Below are 17,060 nucleotides of genomic sequence, written 5' to 3' on the forward strand. Positions count from 1 at the left end.
ATTATAATTGCCAATATGAATGAGCTTAATTGGGTATGAGATGACAAACGCATCCACACTGAAAAATGTAGTTATAGCCAAAAGCTAGGAAACCTGATACTTTAGTTAGCCTCCCTGACATAAACAGGGAGCCATGTACAATCCAGGCTCCTGTATTTGGACAGAGATTAGCTCGCCGTCCTCATGACCACCTTACCAGGACCTTGGGCTTGCAGCCACTAGCCCAGCCTTTCCTCTCACTTACCTATTTGATTACCAGGCTCCACCAACTTCTATGACCTCACAGCTCCCACAGGTGCCTGCTCCCAGCGACTCCCTTTGCAAAGACCAGGGTTTATATTTGGTTTTTAGGACTGCATATTCAGATTAGCTGGGATATGTTTGATTTTACTCAACAGTGTCTCAAGAGACTGCCATTCTTCTGAGAACTTCTCTATATCCTGAGAGACATGTTCTCCTAATATAGGGCTTTTCTTATCCCTTGACTTTCTGTCCACGTCATCAAGTTTTTCTTCCTTTCTCACTCAGAACCAGGGTTTCCTTACCATAATGGTCTGTGAACTTTTCCCCCTTATTACAAATGCAATACTGTTTAGTAGACAAAAATTAATAAATACCAATGAGCAAAAAAATATAACTAACATTTTGGATCCTCTTAGTATGGGTTGGGCACTTTATATAACTCATTTAAGACTGACAACAAACTTACGATTTGTGTTATCCTCATTTTTCCTTCCTTTGCAGTTGAGGAAAATGAGACTTGAGGTTAAATGATTGGCTTAGGGTCATAAGCTAATAAGTTGCAGAGTTGATTTTCAAACCACAGCCAAGACTTGTTTATATTACCCTGCCAGAGCTTTTTCTGTATATCAATACAAATATATAAACATGCAGAAAATACACTTCAACAGCATTCTTTTTAATCCAGTGTCATTCTCTTTCCCCTCCTCCCGGCCCTATCCCCAGGATTGACGAGAACGTGCTGGGAGCCCAGCTGGATGTTGAGGCCGCCCACTCGGAGATCCTCAAGTACTTCCAGTCGGTCACCTCCAACCGGTGGCTTATGGTCAAAATCTTCCTCATCCTCATTGTCTTCTTCATCATCTTTGTGGTCTTCCTTGCCTGAACCCCCTCCGCTCTGAGGCACTCCGTGGGGGTTTGGAATCCTCCTGGGAGGGCAGGTGGCCAGAGCTGCCACTGAGCCTGTGCAGGGTGCTTGGGAGAAAGGCCCTGTTTCCTTCGAACTGCTAAGAATGGCCACTGCCCCCAATCCCCCACTCCTTTCCTCTGGCTACCCTGTCCTCCCCTCACCACCCTCCAACCCATGAAACACACGGTTCTGGATTTGGACTCTGCTGTGAAGTGGCTGGAAGGGAGCAGAGGCCAACTGGGGGGCTCATCACGCAGGTTGTCTCCACTAGGAGATTTTTTATAAACCCTCCCCAGCCTGTCGCAAAAGAAACTTTGGCAGCAAGGGGAGGTGATGTCCTTCCCCACCCTCCTGAGAGTGAGGAAAGGAAGTGAAACTGGCCCAGGGACCAACTTTCCCATCTGGGTTAGAATTTGACCTCTTCTTCCTCTCTTCACCATTGAGGCAGGGGGCCCTGAGCCCCTCGGCTGCCTGCATAACCCCAACTTTGGCTGCAGGTGACTCTCAATCTGCCAAATGTGCTGCAGCCTGTTTTCTCCCAATTACAACAAGACTGTCAGCCTCACTAGCCATGTCGTCATTTTTGGGTGGGAGCGTCAAAAGGCCTAGGCAGCAAGTGGAGTGAGCCCACTGCCCAATATTATAACTGCAAGGGTTGGGCTGATGGCCCCAAGGGGCCAGGCTTTGGGCTCCATGCACACAGCTGTCTCCAGCAGGGGATATCCAAGTGCAGCAGCACTTACTTAGCATGGAAACTTCCCTTCAAAGGGGGGAGCAGGATCCCAGAGTGGGTCTCTGGTGGGTGGCAACTTCCAGGACCGTCTCCAGAAGTATTTGGACCTGTTTCATCTGGATCCTCCAACCAGCTGGCCCCACGTTTTCCTTGGGCTGGATGAAGCAGGAGTTCTGCCTGCTGCCAGGAGTGAAAGGTGAAGAGAAGTGTTTGTTCGCAGCTCCAGCTGAGGCTCGTGGTCCCCTCGAAGCCCCTCACCAAATCCAAGCTAGTCACACGAGAATGAAGTAGAGACCTGCCTGGAACACCTACCCTCCAGGGAGGTCAATATGCTTGTCAGTCCTGAGCAGCACCCACGACCACATCATGCTGATGAGGTCACTGGAGTTCCCCCATTTCACACGCCCAAAGGAAGCTCAAGCTATAGCGAGGACAATCACCATACACTGGGCTGGCCATAGCACTTTGGGGGGGATTTGTCTAGGAGAGCCCAGGTCTTTCCTAGGCCTGGTGTTTTAATATTTCCTCTCCCCTTGGCCTGTGTTCAGGGGGTGGTCTTGCTTGCACCTTCACTGCCCAGTTGACCCACGATGTGGGTTTAGCACAGCACATCGGTGGTGGGTGGGGTGGGCTGTGAAGACGACCAAAGCCTGACAAATGCAGTTTTTCTCATTTGACTCTGCAACTCTTCTTGGGGGAACACATAGATAGGAAGCTTATTTCATAAATATTTGTTGAGTTCCCGCTACGTGCTAGGTATGGTACTGAGCCAGGTGCTGGAGAAAAAAGCCATGAATTAGTCAAGTCCCTGCTCTCCTGGAGCTTACCTTCTAGTTTTCTATTTCTTTTTATAGGCGAGGAAAGCGAGGCATAGATATGCAGATGGCAAAGGGCTGGGCTGAGCTGAGACTTAAGCCCTGGCTGGGTCACTCCCACTCCAAGGCCCTTGGTCTCCCATTCCTCGGCAGCCCTTCTTGTGGCTCCTCTTCCCTGTTCCTCTTGGAATCCTGGGCTGTAACGCCCAGCGGCGGACGGATGAAAGTAGGGGGCGGGGCGAACTCGCGGTAACTCGGCTTCGCGAGCTCAGGTCCTGGGCGGGGCGTGCAGCGCCAAGTCCCGCCCCCGGCGCGTCTGCTCGTCGGTTACGTGTGCGCATGTCCCAGCAGCTCCGCCTATGATTGTACGACGTCGGCGCTCTGTGACGTGCTCGCCCTATAAATACGGTGGCACCCGGCACAGGAGCAGTTCGGCCAGGAGCGCCTGGGCTTTCGGACGTTGGGCTGGGTTGCGGCCCGCGACGGAGCCCTCCCTTTCTCGTTGTGCTATGGCGGACGAGGGGAAGTCGTACAACGGTCAGTGCCGGCCCTTGGGTTGGGGAGCGGGACGGTCTGGGCTCAGCTGGGCAGCACCGGCCTAGGCCGCAGCGCCGGGGCATGAGGCCGCGGGGGGCCCGGCGTCCGCGGGGAGCGGCGATGCGCGGCGCGGGTCCGGGGCGAGGCAGCCCGGGGGCCTGGCTGAACTTGAGGGTGGGTGCCCGGCTTGTTAACTCCGGAATCCTGGCGTTGCGAGCACCTGCGGCTCGAAGCCGGTGGCTCGGCAGCGGGGTGACGAGATTCCTTTGAACTTTGTGGGTGGTTGATACCTGTCAGTTCAATTTGGCTGCCAGACTCTTTAATGTGAGTCGGTGCCCTGCTCTTGGGCTGCCGGTGCCCTATTTTCTACCGCGCGTCCAGTCGGTCTTGCCCGCCCCCCCCCCACCGCCCCGCCGCGGCTTTGGCTTAATATTTTAGACCTACACACTAACTCGATGTTCTAGTCCGAACACTACATTGGGTTTTAGTCCAGAGTAGTGGTTAAGAGCACACGACAGCCGAGGTTTCAATCCTGAGTTGGCTATGCCAATCTTGAGTGAGTTATACACTCAGGCCTGATTTTCCACCCCTTTAATGAGGATAGAAACAGTACCTATCTCCTGAGTTTGTCTCCGTGTGTGCGTTAAAACGAGATTGTTCGTGGCAAGTGCCTGGAGCATGGTGCCTGGCATTGGAGAACGCCCTCAATGAACGTTAGCTGCGCTTTCTATTCATTATTTTTTCCCTAGGGTCATTTCTTGAGGTTCATTGTTTGCAGAGTATTACGCATTAGACAGACCTTTTGGGGGAATCATTCGTCTTTTTTAAGAAGCCATTCCTACCCACCAGGATTCAGAGGATCATATTCCTGGAGAACATTTGAGGGCCCTTGGTGAAACACCCTAGCTGCCACTAGAACCTGAATTTAGGGGTTGTCTCCTGAGTTAAGAGTCATTTCTGACCAAGGAAACAAAGAGCCCACTCCCTAAACTTCAGAGTGGCAGTTTGAGAATAAGACTTTCAAAAGAAGCTCTTAAATTGGTCATATTTGTAACTGATGTTTGTACTGTATAGGCAAAAGAGGTATTGTTTACTGAAAGCTAATGTAATCATTGTGATTGGTTTTCCAAGATGTGAGAGAGGTCACCTTGGGATTAAGTAGATTTGGGTGGGCTGACAGCTGATTTCAGGTGACTTTCAGGGAGTCTGAGTTGTGTCCAGTTACACTTGGGTCACTCACACTTCCACATTCACTTCAGAGTGGCAGTTTAAGAACAAGAATTTTATTTATTTAGTTTTTTTTAGTAAGGTTGATTTACAATATTATGTTAGTTTCAGGTGTATGACATAGTGATTCAGTATTTGATAAATTCGATTCCATTAAAAGTTATTACAAAGTAATGGCTGTCACTGCCCATGCTGTACAATATATCCTTGTTGCTTATCCATTGTATATTTAGTAGTTTGTATCTCTTAATCCCATAACCTATCTTGCCCCTCCCCACTCCCATCTCCCCAGTGGTAACCACTAGTTTGTTATCTGTATCTGTGAGACTGTTTCTGTTTTGCTGAATATATTTGTTTTATTTTTAGATTCCACATGTAGGTGCTATCATACAATAATTGTCTTTTTCTGTCTGACTTATTTCACTAAGCATAATACTCTCCAAGTCCATATATGGTGTTGCAGTGGCAAGATTTCTTTCTTTTTTATGACTGAGTAGTATTCTGTTGTGTGTATATATACCCCATCTTGTTTATCCATTAGATGGACACTTGGGTTGCTTCCATATCTTGGCCACTGTAAATAGTGCTGCTATGAACTTTGGGATGCATGTATCTTTATTTTCCCCCCCTGAACACAAGTGAAGCTCATATGGTATATAACACAGGGAACTCTACTCAGTGCTCTGTGGTTACCTAAATGGGAAGGAAATGCAAAAAAAGAGGGGATATATGTACACATATAGCCGATTCACTTTGCTGTACAGTAGAAACTAACATAGCATTATAAAGCAATTAAACTCCAATAAAAATTAAAAGATTAAAAAAAACAAGTGAAGCTTATATGTATTCTTCCCTTTTTCTTAGTTTTGATGTTTTACTTTTTTTTTAATTTTTATTTTACATTAGCATATAGTTGATTTACAATGTTGTGTTAGTTTCAGGTGTACAGCAAAGTGATTTAGTTATACATATATCTATTTTTCAGATTCTTTTCCCATATAGGTTATTACAGAGTTTTGAGTAGAGTTTCCTGTGCTATATGGTAGGTCCTTGTTGATTATCTGTTTTATATATAGTAGTGTGTATATGTTAATCCCAACCTCCTAATTTATGCATGTATCTTTTTGAGTTAGTATTTTTTGTTTTTTCCAGATATATAACCAGGAGTGGAATTGCTGGATCATATGGTAGCTCTATTTTTAGTTTTTTGAAGAGAGAGCAAGACTTAAAAGAAGCCCTTAAATTGGTCATATTTGTAACTGATGTCTGTGCTATACAGGCAAAGGAAGTATTGTTTACTGAGAGCTGATGTAATTATTGTGATTGGCTTTCCAAGATGTGAGAAGTCACTGATCAAATTTTCAGTGAGTGTAGACTTAGGGAATGAACTTATGGTTACTAGGGGGGAAGGGTGGGGGGGCAGAGATAGTTAGGGAGCTTGGGATTGATGTGTGCACACTGCTCTGTTTAAAATGGATAACCAACAAGGACCTACTGTATAGCACAGGGAACTCTGCTCAGTATTCTCTAACAACCTAATTGGGAAAAGAATTTGAAAAGGAATAGATAACATTTATATGTATAACTGAATTACTTTGTTGTACACCTGAAACTAACACAACACTGTTAATCAACTATACTCCAATATAAAATTAAAAGTTAAAAAAAATTTTGAGTGGGATTAAGTAGATTTGGGAGGCTGAGAAAAGCAGACTTCAGGTGACTTTCAGGGGCTGTGAGTTGTATCCAGTTAAACTTGGGACACTCGCACTTCCACATTCTGCTGCTTCTTTCTATAGTTCCAGTTTCTGCTTCATTCTTCTAAAGACTTTGCACAGTTTTCCAATCCTTTTCCCCTGATGATGCCATCCCACGGAGAGGGTTCTTTCCCTGGACAGGCAGAAGAGTTTGCACGGAGGTGGTCTCTGTAGTGATTGTGTATCTCATCTGATAGTGCCAGGTGCCGGATGCTGTGGTTGCCAAGCAAGGTAGCTGAACCAGTGATGTATTTTCTCATTTATGTTCTGTTCCCAACCCCAGAGCACGATGATCGAGTTAGTTTCCCTCAAAGAAGAAAGAAAGGCCGGGGCCCTTTCCGGTGGAAGTATGGTGAGGGGAACCGGAGGTCTGGAAGAGGAGGTTCTGTGGTTCGGTCTTCCCGCCTTGAGGAAGATGACAGAGATGTGGCAATGAGCGATGCCCAGGATGTTCCCCGAGTACGATAGTAAGTAACCAGTTGATCTGGTTTGAATTTATCGACCCCCTCATCTATGTAGCCCTCTTACTGTCCGTGTCATTTCTCTTCCCACCTGGAAGAGAGAGAAATGCCAGGACCTGCTTAATGGTTGAGCAGTCTTAGTTGTGGTCCTGGTAACAGTGCAGGGAAGTCTTTGAGAAGACATTCCTAACCTTTGTGAGTGTTTTATTCTCTCCCTCCCCACAGCGCCCCCTATGCTGCACGACCCAGCCGTCGGGGTGATAACTGGCACGAGCGGTCTCGAATTCATGTTACTGTGCCTCTGCGGAGAGATCGGGCTCCTCCAGAGAGCGGAGGGGCTGGCACCAGCCAGGACGGGACCTCAAAGAGCTGGTTTAAGATTACAGTGAGTATCTTGGAAAGTACATGGTGCAGGGGAGCTGTAGGGGGCTGGGTTCAGAGCTAAGGTGTTTACTTTTCACATTAAAAAATCAGTGTTCTCAGCTGTTAACTCCACAATCAGGTAACCATTCTTTCTCCTAAGAATCAATATCTTAGAACACCTAAGAGCAAGTTCAGAAAAGGAGAAGGGGACAGGTAGGATGGGGAGGCCATCTAAAGGGAAATGTGGTAACTGCGGTTGGGAGGTGGAATAACCCCTCCACGTGTCTCCATCTGACTCAAGCTGAGTGTGGAGCTGGGGGTCCCTTGAGTCCTCTCAGGGGCAGGCAGGTTATAAATGATGTCTTGGAACTTTTAGAGTCAAACAATTTGAATCTTTTGAGGAATAATAAGCATAAATGGACAGAAAGGAGGTTAAGGAGTTCGTGTTTGGCTTGAGTAGAAACCCTTTTTTCTGGCCACACCGCGCAGCTTGTGGGATCTTCTTAGTTCCTCCACCAGGGATCGAACCCGGACCACCAGGGAGTTCCCAGAAAACTTTTTTTTTAATATTTATTTGGCTGCACCGGGTCTTAGATGTGGCATGCTGGATCTAGTTCCCTGACCAGGGATCGAACCTGGGCCCCCCAGCATTGGGAGCGAGGAGTCTTAACCACTGGACCGCCAGGGAAGTCCCCCCAGAAAACCTTTAATTGACTGTTTCTTCAGAAAGTCTTTTAGAGCTTGGCAGATGATACGAAAGGAGGACTAGAGTGGGTCTGCTGTTCAGTATTAGTTATATCTTGTTCCCTTCTCTTCTCTTTCTCTCATCTAGATTCCTTATGGCAGGAAATATGACAAGTCGTGGCTCCTGAGCATGATTCAGAGCAAGTGCAGCATCCCTTTCTCTCCCATTGAGGTACGACAAGGCCCAAGTGTGTGGCTGGGGACCAGGGAGCAGGTGGAGGTACCAGCTACACGGGGGTGCTCTGGGCTCTCAGGTCCAGTGCTGTTCTCTCCTCTTGCAGTTTCACTATGAAAACACACGGGCCCAGTTTTTTGTTGAGGACGCCAGTACTGCCTCTGCGTTGAAGGCTGTCAACTACAAGATTTTGGATCGGGAGAACCGCAGGGTGTGTGTGAAGGGCCTGCCTTGGTTAGGGGTGGGGATTGGTGCTCAGGGCATGGACTGGGTCTTGGTCCTGGGGCTTAGGCCTCCCTGGAGTTCACCGTGCCCCTGCGTATCTCCCCCGCAGATATCCATCATCATCAACTCCTCTCCTCCACCCCACACTGTGCAGAACGAACTGAAGCCAGAACAAGTAGAGCAGCTAAAGGTGAGGCAGCCTCAAGGGATGGGGCTTCCACCCGAGTCCTGCCGGTTCTCACCCTCCCCCCCACGCCCACACGCAACTCCAGTGACCGCTGAATCCTTTGTATTCCTCTGTAGCTGATCATGAGCAAACGATACGATGGCTCCCAACAAGCACTTGACCTCAAGGGCCTCCGTTCAGACCCAGGTACAGTTGATAGCAGTAATTTTTTTTTTTCTTTTTTTTTTTTTTTTTGCGGTACATGGGCCTCTCACTGTTGTGGCCTCTCCCGTTGCGGAGCACAGGCTCCGCACGCGCAGGCTTAGCGGCCATGGCTCACGGGCCCAGCCGCTCCGCGGCATGTGGGATCTTCCCGGACCGGGGCATGAACCCGCGTCCCCTGCATCGGCAGGCGGACTCCCAACCGCTGCGCCACCAGGGAAGCCCGATAGCAGTAATTTTTAGATGGGTGGCGGCAGAGGGGGATCTGTCAGGCATGGAATGTTTGAGGCTGGTTTGGTGGGAACGCTGGCCTGGGCAAGCCCTCTCAGACTTCCCTTTCCTTCCTGAAGATTTGGTGGCCCAGAACATTGATGTTGTCCTGAATCGTAGAAGCTGTATGTCAGCCACCCTACGAATCATTGAAGAGAACATCCCTGAGGTGAGGCCTTTGTCCCACTAGGTGGGAGGAAACAGGGTGGGATAGATAGATAGATAGGATGGGGTTGGGAGGCAGGTTTGTTTCAAATTCCCTTGCTGCTCGTGCTTCCTCTAAATTATTCTCTCCCCACAGCTGTTGTCCTTAAACTTGAGCAATAACAAGCTGTACAGGCTGGATGACTTGTCCAGCATTGTGCAGAAAGCACCCAATCTAAAGATCCTCAATCTTTCTGAAAATGAGGTGAGATTGAGAGCCTGTTTGTGTTTTGGATGGGGTGGGCAGAGGGTGGAGAGAGGTTGCCTGGTGGCAGCAAGAGGTGAGGGAGGGCATTTAAGGGATGAGGTGGGACTTGGGGGTGGGAGGAATCTAGCTGGCTCCCTTTACCAGCATGTCTTTCCTGCCTTTTCTCCCCATCCTTTGCAGCTAAAATCTGAGCGGGATTTGGAGAAGATAAAAGGGCTGAAGCTAGAAGAGCTGTGGCTTATCGGAAACACCCTGTGTGATAATTTTCGAGACCAGTCCACCTACATCAGGTCAGTTTTAACCTCTGTCTCTCCTCCTGGGGACCTTCACCCCCTAGGAGGCTGAGCTGATGCACCCTGACCAGTGCCCGTCTGCAGGAGATGTGCAGCCCTGAGCTGGAACCACCTGTCCTTGGGGAGGATCATGTGCTCCTCCCTTTTGTCTGTCCGTGACACCCAGCTTTGCCCGAGGCCTCCTTTCCTTTCTTCTCACCTGTCTGCCTGTTTGCTGGTTCTATGGCCTTTCTCCTCCTTTGCTGAACACAGCCTTTTCTACACTCCCCCCACCCTTTTGTTTCAAGAAGAGCATCTCCCTTTTTTACCATGACTAGGGGACATCTTGTATATTATGCCCCATACATGGAGTTGCTTTGAGCCAAGAGCCTGGTAACCCTGGGCAGAGAAAGCCCTCCCTCCCTGGGACTTCCTGCTGATGGAAGTTCTTCCTTCCTCTGTCCTGCAACGGCCCCTCTTGCCCTGTTGCCAAGAGGGGCTCTCTTCTCACAATCTCCTTGCCCAAAGCTGTTGCCTGGGCTTTCCTGCCCACGCTGAGGTTGAGGCCTCCTGGTGGCTGGTGCCATGCCATCGGTCTCTCTCGCCCAATGCTGTAAGCTGGGCCCTCCCTGGAGGAGACACCTGGGTTCCCTAAGACATGTGACCAGAGCCGGGGCCCCGCCAGTAGGCGAGGGAATCCCAAGGCAGGTGCTGGGCGTGGAGGCCACGGGGGCATAGGCTACCAAGGAGACAGAGAACCGACCCTCTCTGGGGGCGCTGCCCCTCGCTCACCTCACATCACCCTGCTTGGCCCCGGAGGATGGCTGGTTAGCCAGAGACGGGTAAGATTCCTCAGGGAAGGAACAACCTAAGACAGGCACAGTCGCAGAGGGGCCATCAGGAGAGAACTTGGGGGCCAACAGAGGTGGGGCACAGACCCTCACCCCCCCAACTTTGCAGGGGCCTGAGCCCTCACCCCTTCTGAGGGAGGTCTCCTGCCCCCATGGCTGCTTCACTTCCCACGCCCAGCTCAGATGGGAACCCAGGTAGCAGACAGAGACCTGGCCGACAGCAGCTGCCCTCTCGCCACAGCGAGAATTTGTCTCCCACTTCCTCCTTGGATCACAGGGAAGAGGGAGCTGAAAGAAAGGGCTGTGTCAGGTGCCTTCTTCCCTTTGTTCTCCCTCTTCTTTCTAAATGACTCTTTGCCGTGTAGTGCTTTTGCTTTTTCTTTGCTTTCTCTTTCCTTTTTCTCTCTCCTCTCCAGTACCTCCCCCATCTCTCCTTTGCTCCTTCCTCTCCTACCTTTTCTCTCTCTTCTCCTTTTCGTCCCCTCTCTTCTTCCTTGGCCTCATCTCCTCCTGAGCCCTGCCTTGCTCATCTCCCTGCCCCAACATCGAGTGCCATTTCTGTGGTGTTTTCTGGTCTTGGCCACGGCCAGACCTGGCAGAAGTGACGGATACCTGTTGAGGCAGCGGAGCCCCTGGGCTCCCACCCCATTCCCTCCTCCCGGGGGCTGCACAGGTGAGTAGGTGGAAGGTAAGGGGGACAGGGAGGGAAAGGAGGTCCTGGCTTAAAGCCTGGGCTGGGAGTGCTGCTCCTGTGGCACGCTCAAAAGTCAGGCAGAGAGGAGAGAGTCGTCCTCCGAGGCAGTCATTTCTGGGTGCCTCAGGAGAGATGGGGAGTTGGGGCCGTTTTTCCTGGAGCTCAGAGGCTGGGAAAGAGTGAGGACAAGGAGGATGGGATGGGCTGTCCCTCGGGCATTGGTGTATTTGCCCCTAGAGCAGCCTAGGAGGCACGGCAGCTCTGAAGCATCACTCACTTCTGTCCTATTCTTGACAGCGCCGTTCGAGAGCGATTTCCCAAGTTATTACGCCTGGTAAGTACCTAACTTTTTTCATTCCCTTCTGAGAAGCATAGCATCTCGGACCCTCAAAGTCTCGCCTAACATGTTTGTATGATCACTGATTTGGGGACATGGAGCCCTTTGAGAATCTGACAAAGTCTCTAATCCTTTTTTTTTTCCCTGGTGGGGTGGGGGGAATCGAGCCATTTTATTGAGGACCTTTGAGGGAGGGTTGAAGGGCTGGTAGAACAATGAGATGTGACATCCTTCTCCCAGCTGGGATCTCCCCAGCTTCACAGTCGCTGAAAATATAATCATTCTTCCCAGAAAAACACCTGTAGACAAAAGTTGCATCTATCAGGATTCATGGACCCTTGCCATTTCTCTTTTACACTTGACCTGTGACCCCTCACTCTTAGTTCTCCCATCTGAGTGCTCATCCAGCCTTTTCTGTCTGGTTTATATTGTCGGCTGTCACTTCCTTTCTGCAGGACGGCCATGAGTTACCCCCACCGATTTCCTTTGACGTTGAAGCCCCCACAGTGTTACCTCCCTGCAAGGTGAGTGGAGGGGGGCGCGGTTGGGGGCACAGAGTTAGTGCTCACGTTGGGAGGAGTGTCCTGGTTACATGGTCCTAATATCTGTTTGATTCCAGGGAAGCTACTTTGGAACAGAGACCCTGAAGAATCTGGTCCTGCACTTCTTGCAGCAGTGAGTATCTCAGGTCGCCTCAGGCTGGGGAGCGGCGGGCTAGCCCCAGCACAGCTCGCTCTCGGGAGCTGTCGGTCCCTGTGCGGCCCCAGATTGTGGAGCTCAGGCTTTCCCTTTTGTTTTCCTCGTAGGTACTATGCGATATATGACTCCGGAGACCGGCAGCGGCTCCTGGATGCCTACCACGATGGGGCCTGCTGCTCCCTGAGTATTCCTTTCACCCCCCAGAACCCTGCCCGGTGAGTGTCACATCCCAGAACCTGCCCAGGACCAGAGTTCCTCGGCATATACAGGCCAGCACGTGCGCATCCACACCGCTCTGACCACTGCCTCCTTTTTCTCCTGTTCCCCCCAGAAGCAACTTAGCTGAGTACTTCAAGGATAGTAGGAATGTGAAGAAGCTTAAAGACCCTAGTAAGTGTGTGATGTGAGCAGAACAGGTTGGGAGAAGGGGATGGGAAGGAATCAGTCTGGGCTGAGTGTGGCAGCTGCTCACCTTGGCTTCGCCCCCTCCCACAGCCCTGCGGTTCCGGCTGCTGAAGCACACACGTCTCAACGTCGTGGCCTTCCTCAATGAGTTGCCCAAAACTCAGCATGACGTCAGTTCCTTCGTGGTAGACATAAGCGCCCAGACAGTAAGCACCTATGTCTTCCTTGGCAGAAGTGTGGAATTGGGGAAGGGGCAGTTAAGAGGCGGGGAGGGCTCAGGCTCTGGCTGGGAGCCTACGTGGTACCTGATGCTGCTGCTTCTCTTTCAGAGCACGTTGCTGTGTTTTTCTGTCAATGGAGTCTTCAAAGAAGGTGGGTGGGGATCTCTGGAGTCCCAAGTTTGCAGAGTGGTCCTTTTCCCAGCTAGTCATTCTCAGCACTCTTAGCTTCCCAGCTACCTTCTCTTCTCTCTTCTTCCCTGACCTCCTTCTGTCATTCTGCCCCCCAAGCCTACCCTCTCCACCTGTCTTTTCCTGTCTGGGATATGGGAAAAGCCTGAGGATTAGAAGGACACAGACTTTGGAGTCAAGCAGGTCTGAGCTTCCATCCCAGCTTTGGTCCTCTGTGTCTGTGGGCAATTTACATTACTTCTGAGCCTGAGTCTTTATTTGTGAAAGGAAGGGGGTTAGTAATAGCCATCTCACAGTGTTGTGGGGAGTAAATGAAGTGATGTATAAAATGCTTGACACAGGGCCTGGCACACACACACTCTACTAGTGGGATAGCAGTGTTGTTGTTATTACCGTCCTCCCTGACCTCTGGTCCTCCTCCCCGCTGTGCTCCCCTGTGCACACATAATCATCCCTGTCTGGCCCACTTAGGGTTCTTTGTATCAATTAAGACCATGATTTTTGAGAAGCTGTTTGAAAACATAAAACATGAGTGACGCTGGCCTGTGCTCCGCAACAAGAGAGGCCACGATGGTGAGAGGCCCGCGCACCGCGATGAAGAGTGGCCCCCGCTTGCCACAACTAGAGAAAGCCCTCGCACAGAAACGAAGACCCAACACAGCAAAAATAAATAAATAAAAATAAAAATAAAAATAAAATAAAAATAAATAAATCAATAAATAAACATGAGTGACTCTGACAGGTTGTCACCATTGTTATCATTGCAGTGGATGGAAAATCTCGGGACTCTTTGCGAGCCTTTACCCGGACGTTCGTCGCTGTTCCTGGCAGCAGTTCAGGGTGAGTGTTTGACTTACCATATGGGGTCCCAGTCCCAATCCATGGCCACCACTGTGAAAATTGGGGAGGGTGGAGTCGGTCCTCTGGGTATCTTCAGACATTCAGAAATGCAGGGGGTGATCAGAGGAGGGTCACATAGTGGTGATGAGCTTGGCTCTGGGGTCCAGCTGTCTGGCGTTTTCATCCTGGCTCCATCACTTCTAGCTAAGGGCAAGTTTCCTCATTTGAAAAGTGGTTTAACAATATTCACTTCCTAAGTGTGTTGTGAAGATAAATGAGGGTTGGGGGAGAATGTATAATTCTAGTGTGTTTGGTAGATAATCCCATACATGGAGTCCCCGGGAGAGGGAGGAAATGATAAAGGGACCTCGTGAGCATTGAAAGGATCTGAGTGTCAAGTGAGAATAGGAATGATGTTGGGAGGATGAGGTTATCTGTCTGTCTGTCCAGCTGTCTCAGGTGCTTTTTGTCCCCAAGGTTATGCATCGTAAATGATGAGCTGTTTGTGCGGAATGCCAGTCCTGATGAGATCCAAAGAGCCTTTGCCATGCCTGCACCCACACCTTCTTCCAGCCCAGTGCCCACCCTCTCCCCAGAGCAGCAGGAAATGGTGCAGGCATTCTCTACCCAGTCTGGCATGAACCTTGAGTGGTCCCAGAGGTGAGTACATGGCATGTGTAGGAATAAGGGTAAAATGGGGCAGGGCTGGTGGTGAATCACGAGTGCCCCTAAAATTTTTAAAGCCAGAACTTTTTTTATTACTTAAAGAAAAAAAAAAAAAAGATGGTCCGTAAAAAAATTTTCTCTATGCATACATTAGCATAACATTTAAAGTCAAAATGAAGTCCCTCTTTTATACTGTTCTGCAACTTACTTTACTTATCCCATGAACATCTTTCCCTATTAGTATAAAACTCACCTTAGTCTCATTTCTGTTAGCTATTTAATAGAAATAGATAGCTATTTAATATTTCTTTGTATTCAAAAGACCATTGATAGATGGATTTTTACCAAGTTTTCATTTGTATAAAGAGTGAAAGAATGTATGTAATTGTTGGTGAGTGTTTCCATAGAATGGATGTTGAAGTGGCATTTAGTGATCAGGGTGACTGCGTTTTGGTTCTAATGGAGGTGCCTGTTCTTGTCCTACTCCAGGTGCCTTCAGGACAACAACTGGGACTACACCACATCTGCCCAGGCCTTCACTCATCTCAAGGTAAGATTTGGGAATAGGTGGCTAAAAGAGATTTCCAGGCCTTCAAGAAAGAGGGTCAAGTAGGCTTGGGACACGGGCATGGGCCACCTGGCTCTACTGACCTTTTATTTTTTTCTAAGGCCAAAGGCGAGATCCCAGAAGTGGCGTTCATGAAGTGATCCACAGTCATGCCCCATGCCCCAGAAGATCCCTGTGCCCCAGAAGATCGCTGTGAATAGCCCTTGTATGTACTGATGTCTCCTCTCCTTACCTGCCTTCTGGAAGACTTCCGGGAAGATTGAGCCTCCCCAGTTCCAGGAAGCCAAAGCTTATTGTAGAATTGACACTAAACTACCCGAAAGACTTAGGTGCTTTGTGTACTTATCGCCAGGATCCTCCCTACTTTTTTTTTTTTTTTTTTTTGCGTTACGTGGTTGTGGCCTCTCGCGTTGCCGAGCAGAGGCTCCGGACACGCAGGCTCAGCGGCCATGGCTCACGGGCCCAGCCGCTGAGCATGTGGGATCCTCCCGGACTGGGGCACGAACCCGTGTCCTCTCCATCGACAGACGGACTCAACCACTGCGCCACCAGGGAAGCCCAGCCCCCTCCCTACTTTTTAAGATAAAGAGTGATATTGTATTTTGTGTCGAGTGTGCTGGGTTGTTTTAGCCTTGCCCTTCGCAAGCGCGGGCGGGGCCGAGACCGAGGCCGGGGCCGGGGGTGGGGGTGGGGGTGGGGGTGGGGTGCCTCGGCTCACCTCGCCTCCCCTGGGGCTGACAGATGGACTCCGAGGGGGCGGGGCGGGGCCAGCGGCAGGAAGTCCCGCCCCGGAAGCGGCGCCGCTCAGGGCCATGGCGGCTCTCGGGCGGCGGTGGCCTGCGCGGCTGTATTTAACGCTGCAGTCCCTGCCCGCGCGTAGGGCCCTGCATGACGCGGCCCCGCCACGGGCCGTGCTGCTCTTCGAGCACGAACGGGGTCAATTCTTCGCCGTCCTCGGGCTGTTCTGCGCTGGCCAGGGCGTCTTCTGGGCTTCCCTAGCCATTGCCGCCTTGGCCCGCCCCCCGGCCTACACTCGGCTTCCAGACGCCGAGTCCCCAGGCCGCGGCCGCCTAGACCTGCGCTCCGCGCTCTGGCGCTACGGCCTTGCCGTCGGCTGCGGCGCCATCGGTAAGGTGTGGGCTGCCTTCCCGGCATGGGTCGAGGAGGGCGGGCACAATCCTCTCCGCTTGGGCAAGAAGAGTAAGGGGCTCCCGACCCTCCAGGATGGGCAGGCCACCCTCATAGGTGTGTGGTACACTGGAGTTGGACGTCCCCGAGCGCCAAGCCCTCGTACAGGTTCAGGCTGAAGTCTGCCTCTCACTCTCTGACCTTGAGCGAGTTGGTACTTACGCTCTGGACCCTGTTTTAAAATGGGGATGAATATCTATTAAGGCTGTTGGGAGGAATGACTAATACATGATTGGGGTGTAAGAGGAGCTCAGTAAATGTTACTATCATCACAATTTTTTTTAATTCGCGGGCACACTGTAAGGGTTGCTTCTTAGCTCTCCAGGGAAAACCCCAATCTTTGCTCTCCCTGCAGGTACTCTCGTACTTGGTGCTGGTCTTCTTTTTTCCTTCCGCTATGTGCGCTCAGTGATGCTACACGCTGGAGGGAAGCAAGTGACCCTCACCACTCATGCCCCCTTTGGCTGGGGTGCCCGTTTTACAGTTCCCTTGAACCAGGTATCCTGCATGGCCCACAGGGGTGAAGTCCCTGCCATGTTGCCTCTGAAGGTCAAAGGCCGACGATTCTACTTCCTCTTGGACAAAGCTGGACACTTCCCCAACACAAAACTCTTTGATAACACTGTGGGTGCCTACCGGAGCTTGTGAAGAAACCACCTCAGGTCACTCACCCCTCCCAGAGGGGAATTAAAACTGAACCTTAGGGATGGGGTGACAACCAGGGTCACACAAGAGGCCCAAAATTCATTAACAGCAAATAAAGGAGCAGTCGTCCCAAGGGCAGCTACCTGTCAGTGCCTCCAAGTTTTGATCCATGCCCGTTTTGCCTTCACTCCTTACTCCCATCCACCCTACCTACAGTGCTTTACACCA

General features: G+C 50.5%; 3 protein-coding genes across 6 annotated transcripts in view; all 3 read left to right on the top strand.

The window, feature by feature from the left end:
* Positions 1 to 1,715, top strand: part of STX5 (syntaxin 5) — a 29,190-nt gene extending 27,475 nt beyond the window's left edge. For all 4 annotated transcript variants that reach the window (XM_060102957.1, XM_060102958.1, XM_060102959.1 and 1 more), the window contains one exon: positions 967 to 1,715. In XM_060102957.1, the coding sequence (XP_059958940.1) occupies positions 967 to 1,126 (160 nt within the window). In that variant the 3' untranslated portion in view covers positions 1,127 to 1,715. The remainder of the gene's footprint in view (positions 1 to 966) is intronic.
* Positions 1,716 to 3,116: 1,401 nt separating this feature from the next.
* Positions 3,117 to 15,599, top strand: NXF1 (nuclear RNA export factor 1). Its single transcript, XM_060102956.1, has 21 exons — positions 3,117 to 3,235; positions 6,503 to 6,686; positions 6,906 to 7,065; positions 7,876 to 7,959; positions 8,069 to 8,173; positions 8,297 to 8,377; positions 8,491 to 8,560; positions 8,926 to 9,014; positions 9,147 to 9,254; positions 9,438 to 9,547; positions 11,372 to 11,408; positions 11,867 to 11,935; positions 12,031 to 12,086; positions 12,218 to 12,325; positions 12,442 to 12,500; positions 12,606 to 12,721; positions 12,845 to 12,887; positions 13,693 to 13,765; positions 14,243 to 14,425; positions 14,921 to 14,981; positions 15,101 to 15,599. The coding sequence occupies exons 1-21, from the start codon at positions 3,208 to 3,210 to the stop codon at positions 15,137 to 15,139; spliced, it is 1,863 nt and encodes a 620-aa protein (XP_059958939.1). The 5' UTR covers positions 3,117 to 3,207; the 3' UTR covers positions 15,140 to 15,599.
* A 194-nt stretch (positions 15,600 to 15,793) lies between these two features.
* Positions 15,794 to 16,974, top strand: TMEM223 (transmembrane protein 223). Its single transcript, XM_060103199.1, has 2 exons — positions 15,794 to 16,127; positions 16,543 to 16,974. The coding sequence occupies exons 1-2, from the start codon at positions 15,812 to 15,814 to the stop codon at positions 16,833 to 16,835; spliced, it is 609 nt and encodes a 202-aa protein (XP_059959182.1). The 5' UTR covers positions 15,794 to 15,811; the 3' UTR covers positions 16,836 to 16,974.
* Positions 16,975 to 17,060: the final 86 nt, after the last annotated feature.

The sequence above is a fragment of the Mesoplodon densirostris genome, chromosome 7 (genome assembly GCF_025265405.1).
Source record: "Mesoplodon densirostris isolate mMesDen1 chromosome 7, mMesDen1 primary haplotype, whole genome shotgun sequence".
NCBI lineage: Eukaryota > Metazoa > Chordata > Mammalia > Artiodactyla > Ziphiidae > Mesoplodon > Mesoplodon densirostris.

Coding starts and splice junctions, on each gene's coding strand:
- NXF1 (XM_060102956.1), top strand. CDS start 3,208: ATGGCGGACGAGGGGAAGTCGTACAACG. Junction 8,561..8,925: donor GGGCCTCCGTTCAGACCCAG/GTACAGTTGATA, acceptor TCCTTCCTGAAG/ATTTGGTGGCCCAGAACATT. Junction 9,548..11,371: donor GACCAGTCCACCTACATCAG/GTCAGTTTTAAC, acceptor TATTCTTGACAG/CGCCGTTCGAGAGCGATTTC.
- TMEM223 (XM_060103199.1), top strand. CDS start 15,812: ATGGCGGCTCTCGGGCGGCGGTGGCCTGCGCGGCTGTATTTAACGCTG. Junction 16,128..16,542: donor CGTCGGCTGCGGCGCCATCG/GTAAGGTGTGGG, acceptor CTCTCCCTGCAG/GTACTCTCGTACTTGGTGCT.